The sequence below is a fragment of the Helicoverpa armigera genome, chromosome 21 (assembly GCF_030705265.1).
Source record: "Helicoverpa armigera isolate CAAS_96S chromosome 21, ASM3070526v1, whole genome shotgun sequence".
Taxonomy (NCBI): domain Eukaryota; kingdom Metazoa; phylum Arthropoda; class Insecta; order Lepidoptera; family Noctuidae; genus Helicoverpa; species Helicoverpa armigera.
Genome location: NC_087140.1, coordinates 4,855,168 through 4,867,430, shown reverse-complemented (window position 1 = coordinate 4,867,430; position 12,263 = coordinate 4,855,168). Strand labels below are relative to the sequence as shown.

The following is a 12,263-nucleotide window of genomic DNA, read 5'->3' as shown; positions in this document are numbered from 1 at the left end:
ACTTAGTGTCTGAAATTATGTAAACCACCATATCGTACAAAAATATTTATTTATATCATTATAAAAGTAAAATGCACAACTGACTTTCATATTCCACCGCGATCGCATTTCAATTCATTTTTATCGCATCTCAATTTTCGGTCGAAAACATTTTTATAGCTTTCAATATCGAATATCGATACTTTCGAAACTGTATCGATAGCTTTTATTGTCTCTCGATAAAGTAAAGGTAGATATTACATTATTGTATTGTGAATACGGAATTTTATTACCGTTCATCTGTAAGACTAGAATTACCGGCACACTGGAAACTTTTAGTTGACTGACTGTTCGTTCGGTCTCATAAATCAGTAAGGAAATGAATGGTAATACGCACTTAAAAACGATCAAGTATTTTGCCAGTATCAGAAGGACTGCAAAGATTAGAAGCAAGTTTAAAAAAAATAGTTTAAAAAACACGCGTCGTTTCTTAGCTAGACATCTACTTATTGTCATCAGAACTCAGAGCGTGTACAAAATTTTATCCTAATCGAAGACCGGGAAGTGGGTCAAATTAAGATTCCAAGATTATTATACTACCCGTAATCTACTTCTTTACAGATCCACTCCATCCAAAGGTTGTCTGGAAGAGATCGCTTTTAGTGATAAGACCGCCTACTGTACTCGTCTACCACTTGTTTGTTATGTTTGTTATTAGTGTAAAATAAGGAATATTCTATTCTATTATTTTACATACTTAGTTATTATTTTACATACAAGTGAAGCGTGTTAAAAAGGTGTTTGCCAACCATCGGGGCAACTGTCGGCCGATTGTTTAGTCTTAAGTGTGCGGGTACTTTAAGACTAGAGCGGATAGTAAAATTTAGCTAATAAAATTGTGGAAGAGCCTAGCTATTTAGGTTAAAGAGACCTGCTTTTAGCTACGGTTAAGTAGCGTTGAGACTAAAATTTTGTGCTAAAATTAAGGTAGAAATGTCTTAAGTTTCTAACATAAAAAGTAAGAAAGGTAATTTTATTTCAGGTTTTCTTTTTTTACTTTTAAGTTTTATTAGAAGAGAAGAATTTATGTGACTTAATAGAAACTGAAAGCTATGTTTAGATTTGAATGAATCTTATTTATTCATTTCACAACCTCACATTATTCGAAGTATTATAAAAAAATACTTATATTTAGAAAATGTTTTAGTAGATAATATTTTCAAGTAAAACTGAAACTGTAGCTTTATTTATTGAAAATCTTCAATCAATCCACAAAGCAAACTAATTTCCACAACATAAAATGGCACCAAGATTGATAGTCCAAGATCCCTAACGCACTACCCACAACTTGCGCCCCGTGCATCTACTATAATATTATCTGGAACAATTTCTCGAACCGCCCACGTTTTCAATTATAGCTCGACGCCAACACTTTATGCTTTCGAAGGCTTCGCTGGCAAATGACAGCCGGCTATACGTAATCATATTCATTGATAAAACGATGCTTGGTGGTATATACAAACAAATAAATTATAGCGTAGGATAGCGTAGCTTTTGAGCATAATGTGCAGCGTGAAGTTAGTGTGCATTTTCAACCCGTTATGATTAATTTAAGGATGAAAACAATAAGCCCAATAGCGACATTTCAAAATCCTGTAAAACGAATGAAACTTGTTAAGGCAATTAAGTCTTTAAAAAACTTAGCCCTCTCTGGCAGTCGGCTAAAAAAGGTATTGACGTAGTCAGGACATACACAAAATTACAAATAAACACCGAAAACAAAAGCCTAATGGAATATTGATGTCTGTTTGGGTTTAAATGTCAATGTCAAATATTTTAGAACCTTTGATAAGACTTTTTTGTGTCAATACTTATTATTTTGAGGTCAGTCGTGCCCTAGATTTTATTCAAAGCTTTTATTTTACAAATGGATATAGGTATTTATAGAATCAAATAAATAAAAATTTATTTGTTTTAAAAATTAGCCCAGGTTTATTAATTTACAAAACAAAAAATATATTCGAGAAAAAAAAAATTGTTTTTAATCGAAAGTCTCATGTGGTGAAGAAGATATAATGATGATTGACTAGGGCTTTGTGCGAATGTGGGAAAAATAATAGGACAGTATCTAGATTTGATCCAAGAAGGAATAGTAGTTTTATCTACAACATGTAACGTAATTAACGCACACCCTCAAACACCCCAATTAGAATATTAGGTCATAATCATAATACATACACTGAATTTTTAATTTAACATGTATATGCATTGTTATTTACTAAATTAGTTATACCAATTCTTGGAGAACTTTTTGGTCATACTACTACGCACGCAAATATCGCGCCGAGCGCCGTTGGCTCGACACAACATAACGAAACTACGGAAAAAGCCGACAATACACGAAGTCTTATTACTTTGAGTTACGGTCTATTTGAATTTGTTTTGACTGTACAGGGTTAATATAATAATAATAATAATAAATTTCTTTATTTCAGACCATGGTGTCCATTTTGTTAGTAACAATATTCTTATACACTAGTGTTAGTAATGCTTAAAAACTACCAGATAACCAAAATCAAATTAAAAAGAGACTCCTCTCACAAAAGTCAATCATTGCAGCGCCATTCCATGACAAATGGCGCTGCAATGATTGACGTAAGTACAATCTAACCGACTAGCGATCATGCTAAGGATGCTGTTGGCGCTGCCACGTAATCTATGCACCAGGGATGCGCATCTTTTACGCATTGTAGCGTAAAAGCAGTCGACGCGATGTTCAGCAAACATCCCCGATGCACTACAGAATCGCGGCAGCCCCATCAGAACCCTGAAAGCATTATTAAACTGGACTCGGAGGGCACTGTAAGACTTTTGAGTATAGTCGGCCCACAGGCTGCACGTGTAGAAAGAGGTACAATAAGACCTAAAAAGTGTAACCTTTACGTCTATCGAACAACGTGCAAACCTGCGAGCTATCATATTCGCTCTTACTGCCAGCGCCCTCCGTTCCCTTTCGATGTCATCATTGTCCCTGAGGTCAGGGGTCAGCACATGTCCCAAGTATTTAAATTTAAACACCCTTCGCAAGGCTGTGCCGTTTAGCACAATGTTGGGAAACACTTTGCATGTACCGCTTCCCCTGGCCTCAAAGACCATGATCTCACTTTTAAGTGGATTATATTTTAATCCGTGCTGCTTGGCATACGCTTCACAGATTGCAAGCAGTCTCTTAAGGCCACATACCGATGCACTCAGTAACACCATGTCATCAGCATAACTTATGTTGTTAACATTAACCCCATCTATGTGACAACCTACCCGGGTGTTACTGAGTGCCACAATCAGATCGTTCATGTACAGGTTGAACAGGGTTGGCGAGGACAGTCCCCCCTGCCTCACCCCGCACTCCAACCTGTACGCGTGCGATATGCTTCCCGACCATCTAACACTATTGACCTGATTTCTGTACCAGTACTTAAAGATGTTGATGAGATCTGGTGGAAGACTAGTATTTTCTAATTTTGTCCATAGACTATCGTAAGAAACCAGGTCAAAAGCTTTCGAAAGATCGAGAAAGCATGCGTGAACGGCAGTTTGACGTCTTGTATAGTATCTGACAGCATGTTTAACACACAAAACTGCACTTTCAGTAGATAGTCCTGCCCGAAAGCCAAACTGATTATCGTGCAGTTCGATGTGTTTGGTCAGCTGTGAGTTCAACATGCTGTCAAATACCTTTGATACTACTGTGGCAAGCGAGATAGGTCTGTAGTTACTACTATCCGATAAATCAGCTGTCTTATTTTTAACGATTGGAACAACAATTGTTTTAATCATCTCTTCAGGCAAATACGAGTGACTCAGACAAAGGTTAAATAGCATTGCCAACAATCTCGGTAAGTGGGGCCCCGCATGCTGCAAGTGCTCAATACTCAAATTGTCATGGCCGGGTGATTTGCCTCTAGTCATTGATTTTATTATCAATTTTATTTCACTTGACGTACATCTAAAACCGGTCTTTTCACCGTTCTTAACATTGAACACCGACTGCGAGGACCCCAATGGCGATTTAACAGTAAACTGTTGGCGAAACAGTTCAGCTATTTCACCGGCATCGCTTACGCCGTCGATACACACAGGACTAGCTGGTTTACTATTAAGTTTACTTGTAGCTTTCCAAAATGATCGAAACTCGTTTTTAGAGTGATGAGAGGCCAGAATGTCCATTTTCACCTGTTCTTCGTGGTTCTGACACCATTTCAGACGGCTCTTAAAGATCTTCCTGGCCTCACACATCTTGCTGTAAATTATACCCGAACTTGGTTTGCCAAACCAACACCACAAATTAAATTTCTGCTTAGCTTCCCTGTGTGCATCGCCAACATGTAAGTTCCACCCTATAACAGTTTTCTTTTTTTTGTTTTAATATGACAATAATTTCCGTAGTTTTAATTATTTTTTGGGATAAAAAATTACCTGTATTAAAAATGATATAAATCGATTCAGTAAACGATTCTGAACAAACTAATTTCAGGATGTGCGTTAATTAAGTTACATGTTGTATATGCAGGTGTAGATTAAATCTAATACGACAATGCGTCTACGTCAGCTACAATGTGTGCAGTAAGCCGCCATGATGCGAGCGTTGACTGAGAGCGTCACCCGCAAGCATCTGTTGCCGAGCTAACCAACCTGGAGATTATTATGTCTTCTAGTTACGCAAATTAAGTATAGAGACAGAATCTAAAGAGAATAGGCGTGATGATAAGGTGAAAATATAGAGATTCTAATTAACCAGCCAGATTTGCAAGAAATATTGGAGATGTTTTATTTCATAATAGCTTCCGCCCGCGGCTTCGTCCGCGTAGAGTTCGGTTATATCGCATTTCCAAGAGAATTCTTCAAAAGTCGCGAAATAAAAACTATCCTATGTTCTTTCTCAAGGTCAACTCAGTCATCACATCAGTGGTTTAGACGTGAAAGCGTAACAGACAGACAGAGATACTTTCGCATTTATAACAAGACATTAAAACAGAGCTATGATTAGGAAGTGAGGGATTGTTAGGTCACGTTTAGTATGTACTTATAAAAGTGAAATAATACAAAATTGATTAGCGTTAACTATTATTAGAGGAACGAATTTTTTTTTATACATTTACCGCTACACAATTTCAATTTTCTAATACCGAAAAAAAAAATTACACCGAATCCTATTTTTCACAACATGACTACCCCCCGGGCGTTAAAAAAATATTTTCATGCAACATGAGAACCGCTAACCACGGTGGTGAACAGTGCCGTTTGTGAATCGACTTAATCCTATTAATTAACTTCGGTCAAATATCCATACCACAGAACAAACAAAATGAACACTTCGTTAATACCACTCAATCAAAATATTCGTAAACTCAATTAAAAGGTTAACCCTACAATTACGCTGCTAATCCTGCGATAGCCTGACCAAAAACATAGTTCTGAACGATTAGAAAGTCAAACAAAAGGCGTTGAGCGGTGGGGGGTTAATTAACGTAGTGGCACACTTGACCCATTCGCGGTTGTAAGAGGTTGAAACTAACACCTCAATGGGGTTGCTGGAGGGTTGGCATTGTATGCAGTTTTACCTGGCTACACAGAAAAAGATTTTTTATAGTTGCGGTGGCAGGGTGAATTTTCTTTTGGTTACTTTGGGCTATTTATTTAAAATTAAGTACATTAAGCTAGTCAACTTGTACCACCCTCCGCAGCACGTAACACGAATACCTATTTGTAAGAACCTCCATACACTGTAGACTAAATTGTCGGCAGATAGTTTGGTTGGCTGACAGTTTATTTTGAAGGTAATTGTGAATCCAATCAAAGTATTTAATCAGTCGGATACCTGATCGTTGTAATACGCGCTATGGTCATCGGCATGAAGCTTGAGCGCTGACCTTTACCTGCGCAGAAGTAATTTATTGGGTCCCTTTTGTGGTATGAAGTAAGGAGCGGGGGCGGGCTAAAGCGGTGATTGGCCCGCAGCGCATCGCATCATAGCCGTCACTAGGGATTGGTTCTTTGCTAATAAATCACTTCTGCGCAGATATAGGTCAGCGCACAAGATTCGTGCCGATAGCTATACATTACATCCAAACTGATTTATGAGCCTTATCAAAACTATCAGCCGACTTAAAGTTTGCAGTGTGTGTAGGTTCTTAATCCGAGTTTAGTTTAATTGGGAATCTGTATGCTATCCTATAGGCCTTTGAAGTAACAAGATGTATTTACAAGGAGGTTTTAACAGGGTGTGTGGGATATTAATATTAATGAAGTTCGAGACATGGTCTTGTCAATTTTGGGTGGGAGGATAATTTTGGGTTAGTTAGTTAGTTAGCGGTAGATAAAATAGTGGTGAGATGATCCTTACTGATTAATTATTATAAATAAGAAAATAACTCTTTCTATGTAATCGCAAAAACTACTAGAACACGCCAAAAAGATGAGTATTTGGTTTTTAAAGTGTTTAAAATAAGGTGACCATAGTCAATAATGCGTAAATATTACAAGTGTAATATATTTTTTATTGTATGTGCATAAGTTTCTGTTACGTTAACGACCCAAACATGTTTATTTACCAAACATTTTACGTTTACTTAAATGAAATTACTAATATTTCATGGAATATGGTTACACTAACTTCAATAAGGAGTGATAGTTTAAATACGTGTGGTATTTAAACTATCCTCCATTATATAAATAAATACATACCAATTTTTTTTAAACCTTAAAATAGCCATCCAGAACGTTCCAATCGTCATATAAAAACACAGAAGCTACGTACAATTGTATGACGCAGTAACTTTGCGATAGAATACAGACATCCGTCGCTCTAGGCTGACATGCACGCTTCGAAAACAAACCTACGCGTTCGCAATTACTAGCTCCAAGCTTGATATTTTCTCTCCTTTTATTATTTGTAAGGTTTATTTTTGTTTTTAAAATGGACCTTATTAGATGAGCAGTCTTGAAACGTGCCGAATCTTCGTCATGAACGGTCTGCTTATATTATGATACTGCCACAGAACAGTGAAAGATGCAAGAAAAGCGTACAGCTTTGTCTAATTTCTTAAGCGAAAAAAATATATACTTCTCATAAGACGTATTAAAAAACCTTGTCCGAAAATATAATTTATTTTATTCAAGCAAATTTTCCGATCGTATAGGATCGGTGTAGAGCGACAGGTTTTTGTCGCTCGTAACAGCACGTTTAAAAATCGAACGGAAATTTTACTGGCGTGCGGGCGCTGTAAAAGTGTTACCTTTTAATTTGAACCTTAAGCCCACCTACTAAGGATCAAACTCCCTTGTTACAGATCACTATGGCAGTAACCACCTGAAGGCGAGCGGGCGATGCGCCGCGCGGCGGCGAGCGCGCGCGGTGCGACGCGCCTAATATGCGCTCATTGAATGAAACAGCGTGCCAGGCGCTGTTGGAAGATGTCAGATGGGACGAACCCGTCAGCCTTGTCAGTTTAGCTATACTGGCTCTTATTGATGTCCTTGTTATCGCAGGTAAGGCTGATTTCTTTCTTAATGTCTTGTTAGTCTAGTAATTTTTTTAAACATACATATATCTGTGTGCAAAAGATGACGTTTAACAGCGATTTTACACTAGCGGGTTTTTGTCGTCCGATGCAAAACCGCACCGTATCCGCGCGATATATTCCGTACGGAAATAATCAGTCGCGCGAAGGTGGCATCTTTTCAAGGTACCGGCAATTGTTTATTGTCATATGCGCTCATTGAATGAAACAGCGTGCCAGGCGCTGTTAGAAGATGTCAGATGGGACGAACCCGTCAGCCTCGTCAGTTTAGCTATATTGGCTCTTATTGATGTCCTTGTTATTGCAGGTAAGACTGTTTTTTTTTATTAGGCCACACTAATTTCTGTCACCTCTGAATGAAAACTAATGTCTGTCTTTACTAACGAACGGCCGGTAATATGTGTAATATATGTGTATAATTTAGAGGATAGTAACTCAACCTATGTGTAATACATAGTAATACGCGTATATTTTACACTAGCAGATTTTTGTCGCTCGTATCTAAACACATACCTACCGAGTGAAAGAAAACTGTCGCGTCGTTCTAGCGCGGCATCTTTCGTAGGTACTGATAGTTTTCAATTGTTTGATGACACTCGTATACGCGTGACGACACCCTTATGAACCGAGCAGTGTCACTCGGAAAACCGCTAGTGTGACAGCGCTCTTACACGAACCAACAATTGAACGTACTATCAAACTAAAGTGATTAATAAATCTGCAACTGCTGACGCAAATCATATTTGAAATAACGACAGGAATATATACCTCGTAACATAATTATACAGCAAATCTAAACGACAGTGATACGCCCACCAATTAACATGACATCGCAACGATTAATCGATTCTGCGTATCGATTCTAACCTAATAGGTAACCAGAGTTATTGAAATAATATAAAACCAGCTGTTATATATTATGCGTTTATAGTATTAAGTAAAGCAAAACACGTCAATCAATATAGCCGACAGTCAAAATGTGTTTAATGACAATATTAAAACTTAGGGTGGTACTAAAATATTCTTTAGCGTCAGATACAACGAACTGGCTTTAAGATCCAAAAATATCTCCTTTTAACCGAACAATTTAATATGAAACATATTTAGCCGAGCATATTCCTGAACACCGCATGAAATGCTTATCTAAAACAGTCTACGGATTAAACAAAGCAAAATTCAAACGTGTAATTCTAAATTGAAATCTAAAGGTAACAAGGCAGCGAATTAAGTACTTTAATCATTACCCCTACCTCCCCCCCCCTCTTCTCCCATCCACAAGTTCTTCTCAAGCGTTTTCGTTTTCTACCCCTTTCATCTTAACCATGGAGAACAAAATAACTAGCGGAGGAGCCGTAACGAAAAATCTCCTAAGAAAGCAGCGCGATAAGATACAGGTATGTGGGGGACGAGGAATGGTACTGTGACCCGACCTCAAAGACCGAGTGAATTAACGCGACGTTTGGGTCGCGTTAATTCACTCGTAACTGATCGTTTTGACACATCCACCATACGTACTTGACCTAGAAGAAGGCGCCTGACCTACCTGCATTATCTCCTCTGATCATTTCTTACTCCGTGGTCTTAACACATTCGTCCCCTTTTAATCCTATTCCCTCTATTGTATCTGGCTACGGGCTACGTCGTAGTACGTGCTACGAGGCTACGGTGCTACGAGATTTATGTAGCACATGCACTTTAGTAGATTTTTCTTTAGTATAAAATGGATTTTTAAAGGAAATGTTTGCTTTGTAAGCATAATGTAATTAAAAAGTATCGAGTATCGTCCGTTAGAACGGATGAGGAAATAAACTGTAAATAATGGAGTAAAAATAAAGCCTTGTTTAGGTTTTATCCGGGAGAATGGTCCGGTTTAGATTTCCAGGTTATAAATGAATGTAAATAAGTCTCTTTGTTACGTAAGCTACGATGCTATTTTAAAGTTAAATATTGAACTTCCTACAACTGTGCAGGAGTTGTAGATCCATGTTTATTTATATTAAAATATGATTTAATTAATTTGTTTAGCAGTATCGTAACAAGAGCAACCAACCAACCAACCAACAGTATTTTTATAAAATCACTACATTTCCAATTTTATATTCTATTCAATCGATGACAGACAAGCAGACAGCCTATGTAATTATAGTCTTTGAAAAGACCTAGGCCCTAACCTATTCTATCCTAAATTAAGACGCTAATTACTAACCTTTAAAATAAGTACTCACTAGACGTTAATTAATTAATTACTGTATTTAACTAAAAGTCTCAATGTTCTCTCCCTAGTCCATTACCATACCCAACATTTTACAAATTCCATTCACATTTCCAACTCAAAACACGAGTCCTTCAAAAAGGACACCGACTTCAAATATATTTGCGCGAAACAAATCTGAAAGTCGCAACATTTCGCCACGCTTTAGAATAAAAGCATGGGCTTTATGTAGCCAGCATTCATTTACACCTGTTGTAAGGCAGAGAAAATTACAGAAGTTCAACAAGTATTATCTTTGAGACTGGCCCACTTGTCAAGCTATCGTAGGATCTCAGGTTATATTCCGGGCTCTTTTAAAGCAGCCCTGAGTCTGAAAGCATTTGAGATTGCCTTCCAATCGGAGTAGTCACAAATGTCCTGACTAATTTTCTTCACCCTGCTGTATAACTAAGTTATTTGGATTGGGCGTACAATGTTTTCCGCTTCCATGTCTCTCTGTCAGCCGTCACAATATCCACTCTCTTTTTATTCACGTCCTCCTCCGATAATTAACTGCCTTGCTCCTTTGCTTCTCCATCCATCCACATTTATAACATCCTGATTAATCTAGTTTTTGTCAATTTCATTACCCTCAAAGTTATTATTTGGTTTGACGGTTACTTCGAACTCTAGAATGGAAGCCGAACATAGATGGAAGAGAAGGCTGAGAAAATGAACAGTTACTCCAAACTCGTTGGATAGTTGTCCAGACTGGTCCTTCTACCCTCACTGCCAGTCCTCACAGCCCGTTCGGACGAGAAGACTCCATTAGGCGATTACATCGGGGACTATACGTTTCAATCGCTAAGTAAACATGTCCACTGTTTACATTGTACAAATGTTATACTATTACAGTTTTACTTTCTGATTTTTGCGTGAGTTCCTGAAGTGTGATGTTTTTGGGCCAATAAACTGATATGGGAATTATATATTTTTGTATTACTTGAAATCATCTGTCATGTGCAGTAAATGAATGCCAGTCTAACCAAGGGGTATCGAGTTGGCCGGGTAACTGGGATGAGGAGGTCAGATAGGCAGTCGCTTCTTGTAAAGCACTGGTACTCAGCTGAATCTGGTTAGACTGGAAGCCGACCCCAACATGATTGGAAAAAAGGCTCGGAGGATGATGTGCAGTAAATGAATGCATCATTCATATCATACATCTTGCCCTATGTATAACGGTAGACTTAACATGTCAGGAATTTTCTATCAGTCTTCTTTGGTTGGTGGAAAAAGTTATGATATCTAGTCAAATCATAAAAACACTTTTATTTTTTGTATGAATTTCAGCTTTCAGGTTTTTTTTTTATAACAGCCATTTATAAAGTGACACCCATTGCTTAATAGACTCCCACCAAATCTCATTCTTCTATAGAATACTTCTGTGTCCAAAAATAATAATATTTTACGTACACAAAAGGCAATAAGTGGCCCACGAAAGCCGTCTAAATATAAATTGTATGGAATCAATCGAGCGTTGTATATCGGTCGTACAGACCTATTATTGTGGATGTCGATACCGGGTCTTATCGTTTGTAGGGTTAGCATACAGGATTGTTGAAGATTTTATAGAGGTATACTCTATACTGTACCTACAGGGTTTATGAATTTATGCGGACTCTGCTCTTGTCTATACCCGTGAAACGAAACCTTTGCAACATGACCGATCAAGCCACGGAGGACAGAAGACTAGCGGAGGTGCCCTAACGTAAAATCTCCTAACAAAGCAACGCGCCAAAATTCGGGTGAGCGGGGGACGAGGAACGTTACTGGCTCCACCCGTGCTCCACCCTTATACGCCTTTTATGGGAAGCCACCCATAATTTGTAAATCCATCTAGCGTGGAATAGGACAATTAAGGTCTAACCCTAAACTAACACCGACCACTAAAAAGTGAAGTAAATACTCAAACTTAATAATTCTTTACAAATAGTAATTGAATTAGAAAGTTTGAAGAAGCATTCATTTGAAATGACCAAAGAAAAAGAGAGAGATAAAAAAAGTTAGAAAAATAATACTTATACAAGTATTATCGGGTGCAGAGAACTTGCCCCACAACAATTCATTTACCCGCTCAGAAATGAAATAGGTATGATTCTACTAGGAACCATTAAACGGAGACTCGATTAAAAATCATTTTTATTCACCACGGGTCTAAAATACCCCCATGGTGTTACTTAAGTATCAACTTATGTCATTGTGTTAGTTCGTCTACTAGCCACTATGGCGTCACAAGCACGAAAATTTGTTCTTTTTGTTCTAGAACCTTACTGATGATGACTGTTGTTCTTTTCGATGTTGCCATATTATGAAATTCACCAAGAACAATGGAAATTTTATTAAACCTTTTAGGGACAGCGTTATTCAAATTAGAATTTTCACAACTATATCATATTGACGCATCCACTAGTTGAGGTATTTTATGTGCGTCGAATGTTATCCTGAGTAAAAGT

General features: G+C 37.7%; 1 protein-coding gene across 6 annotated transcripts in view; it reads left to right on the top strand.

Moving 5' to 3' along the window:
* Positions 1–12,263, top strand: part of LOC110379177 (octopamine receptor Oamb) — a 128,685-nt gene that overhangs the window by 78,650 nt on the left and 37,772 nt on the right. For 4 of the 6 annotated variants that reach the window (XM_064039993.1, XM_064039995.1, XM_064039991.1 and 1 more), the window contains one exon: positions 7,329–7,527. In XM_064039993.1, the coding sequence (XP_063896063.1) occupies positions 7,410–7,527 (118 nt within the window). In that variant the 5' untranslated portion in view covers positions 7,329–7,409. Of the gene's footprint in view, positions 1–7,328; positions 7,528–7,748; positions 7,867–12,263 lie in introns of those variants that run through there. The other 2 variants (XM_064039996.1, XM_064039994.1) reach the window with 1 other exon arrangement.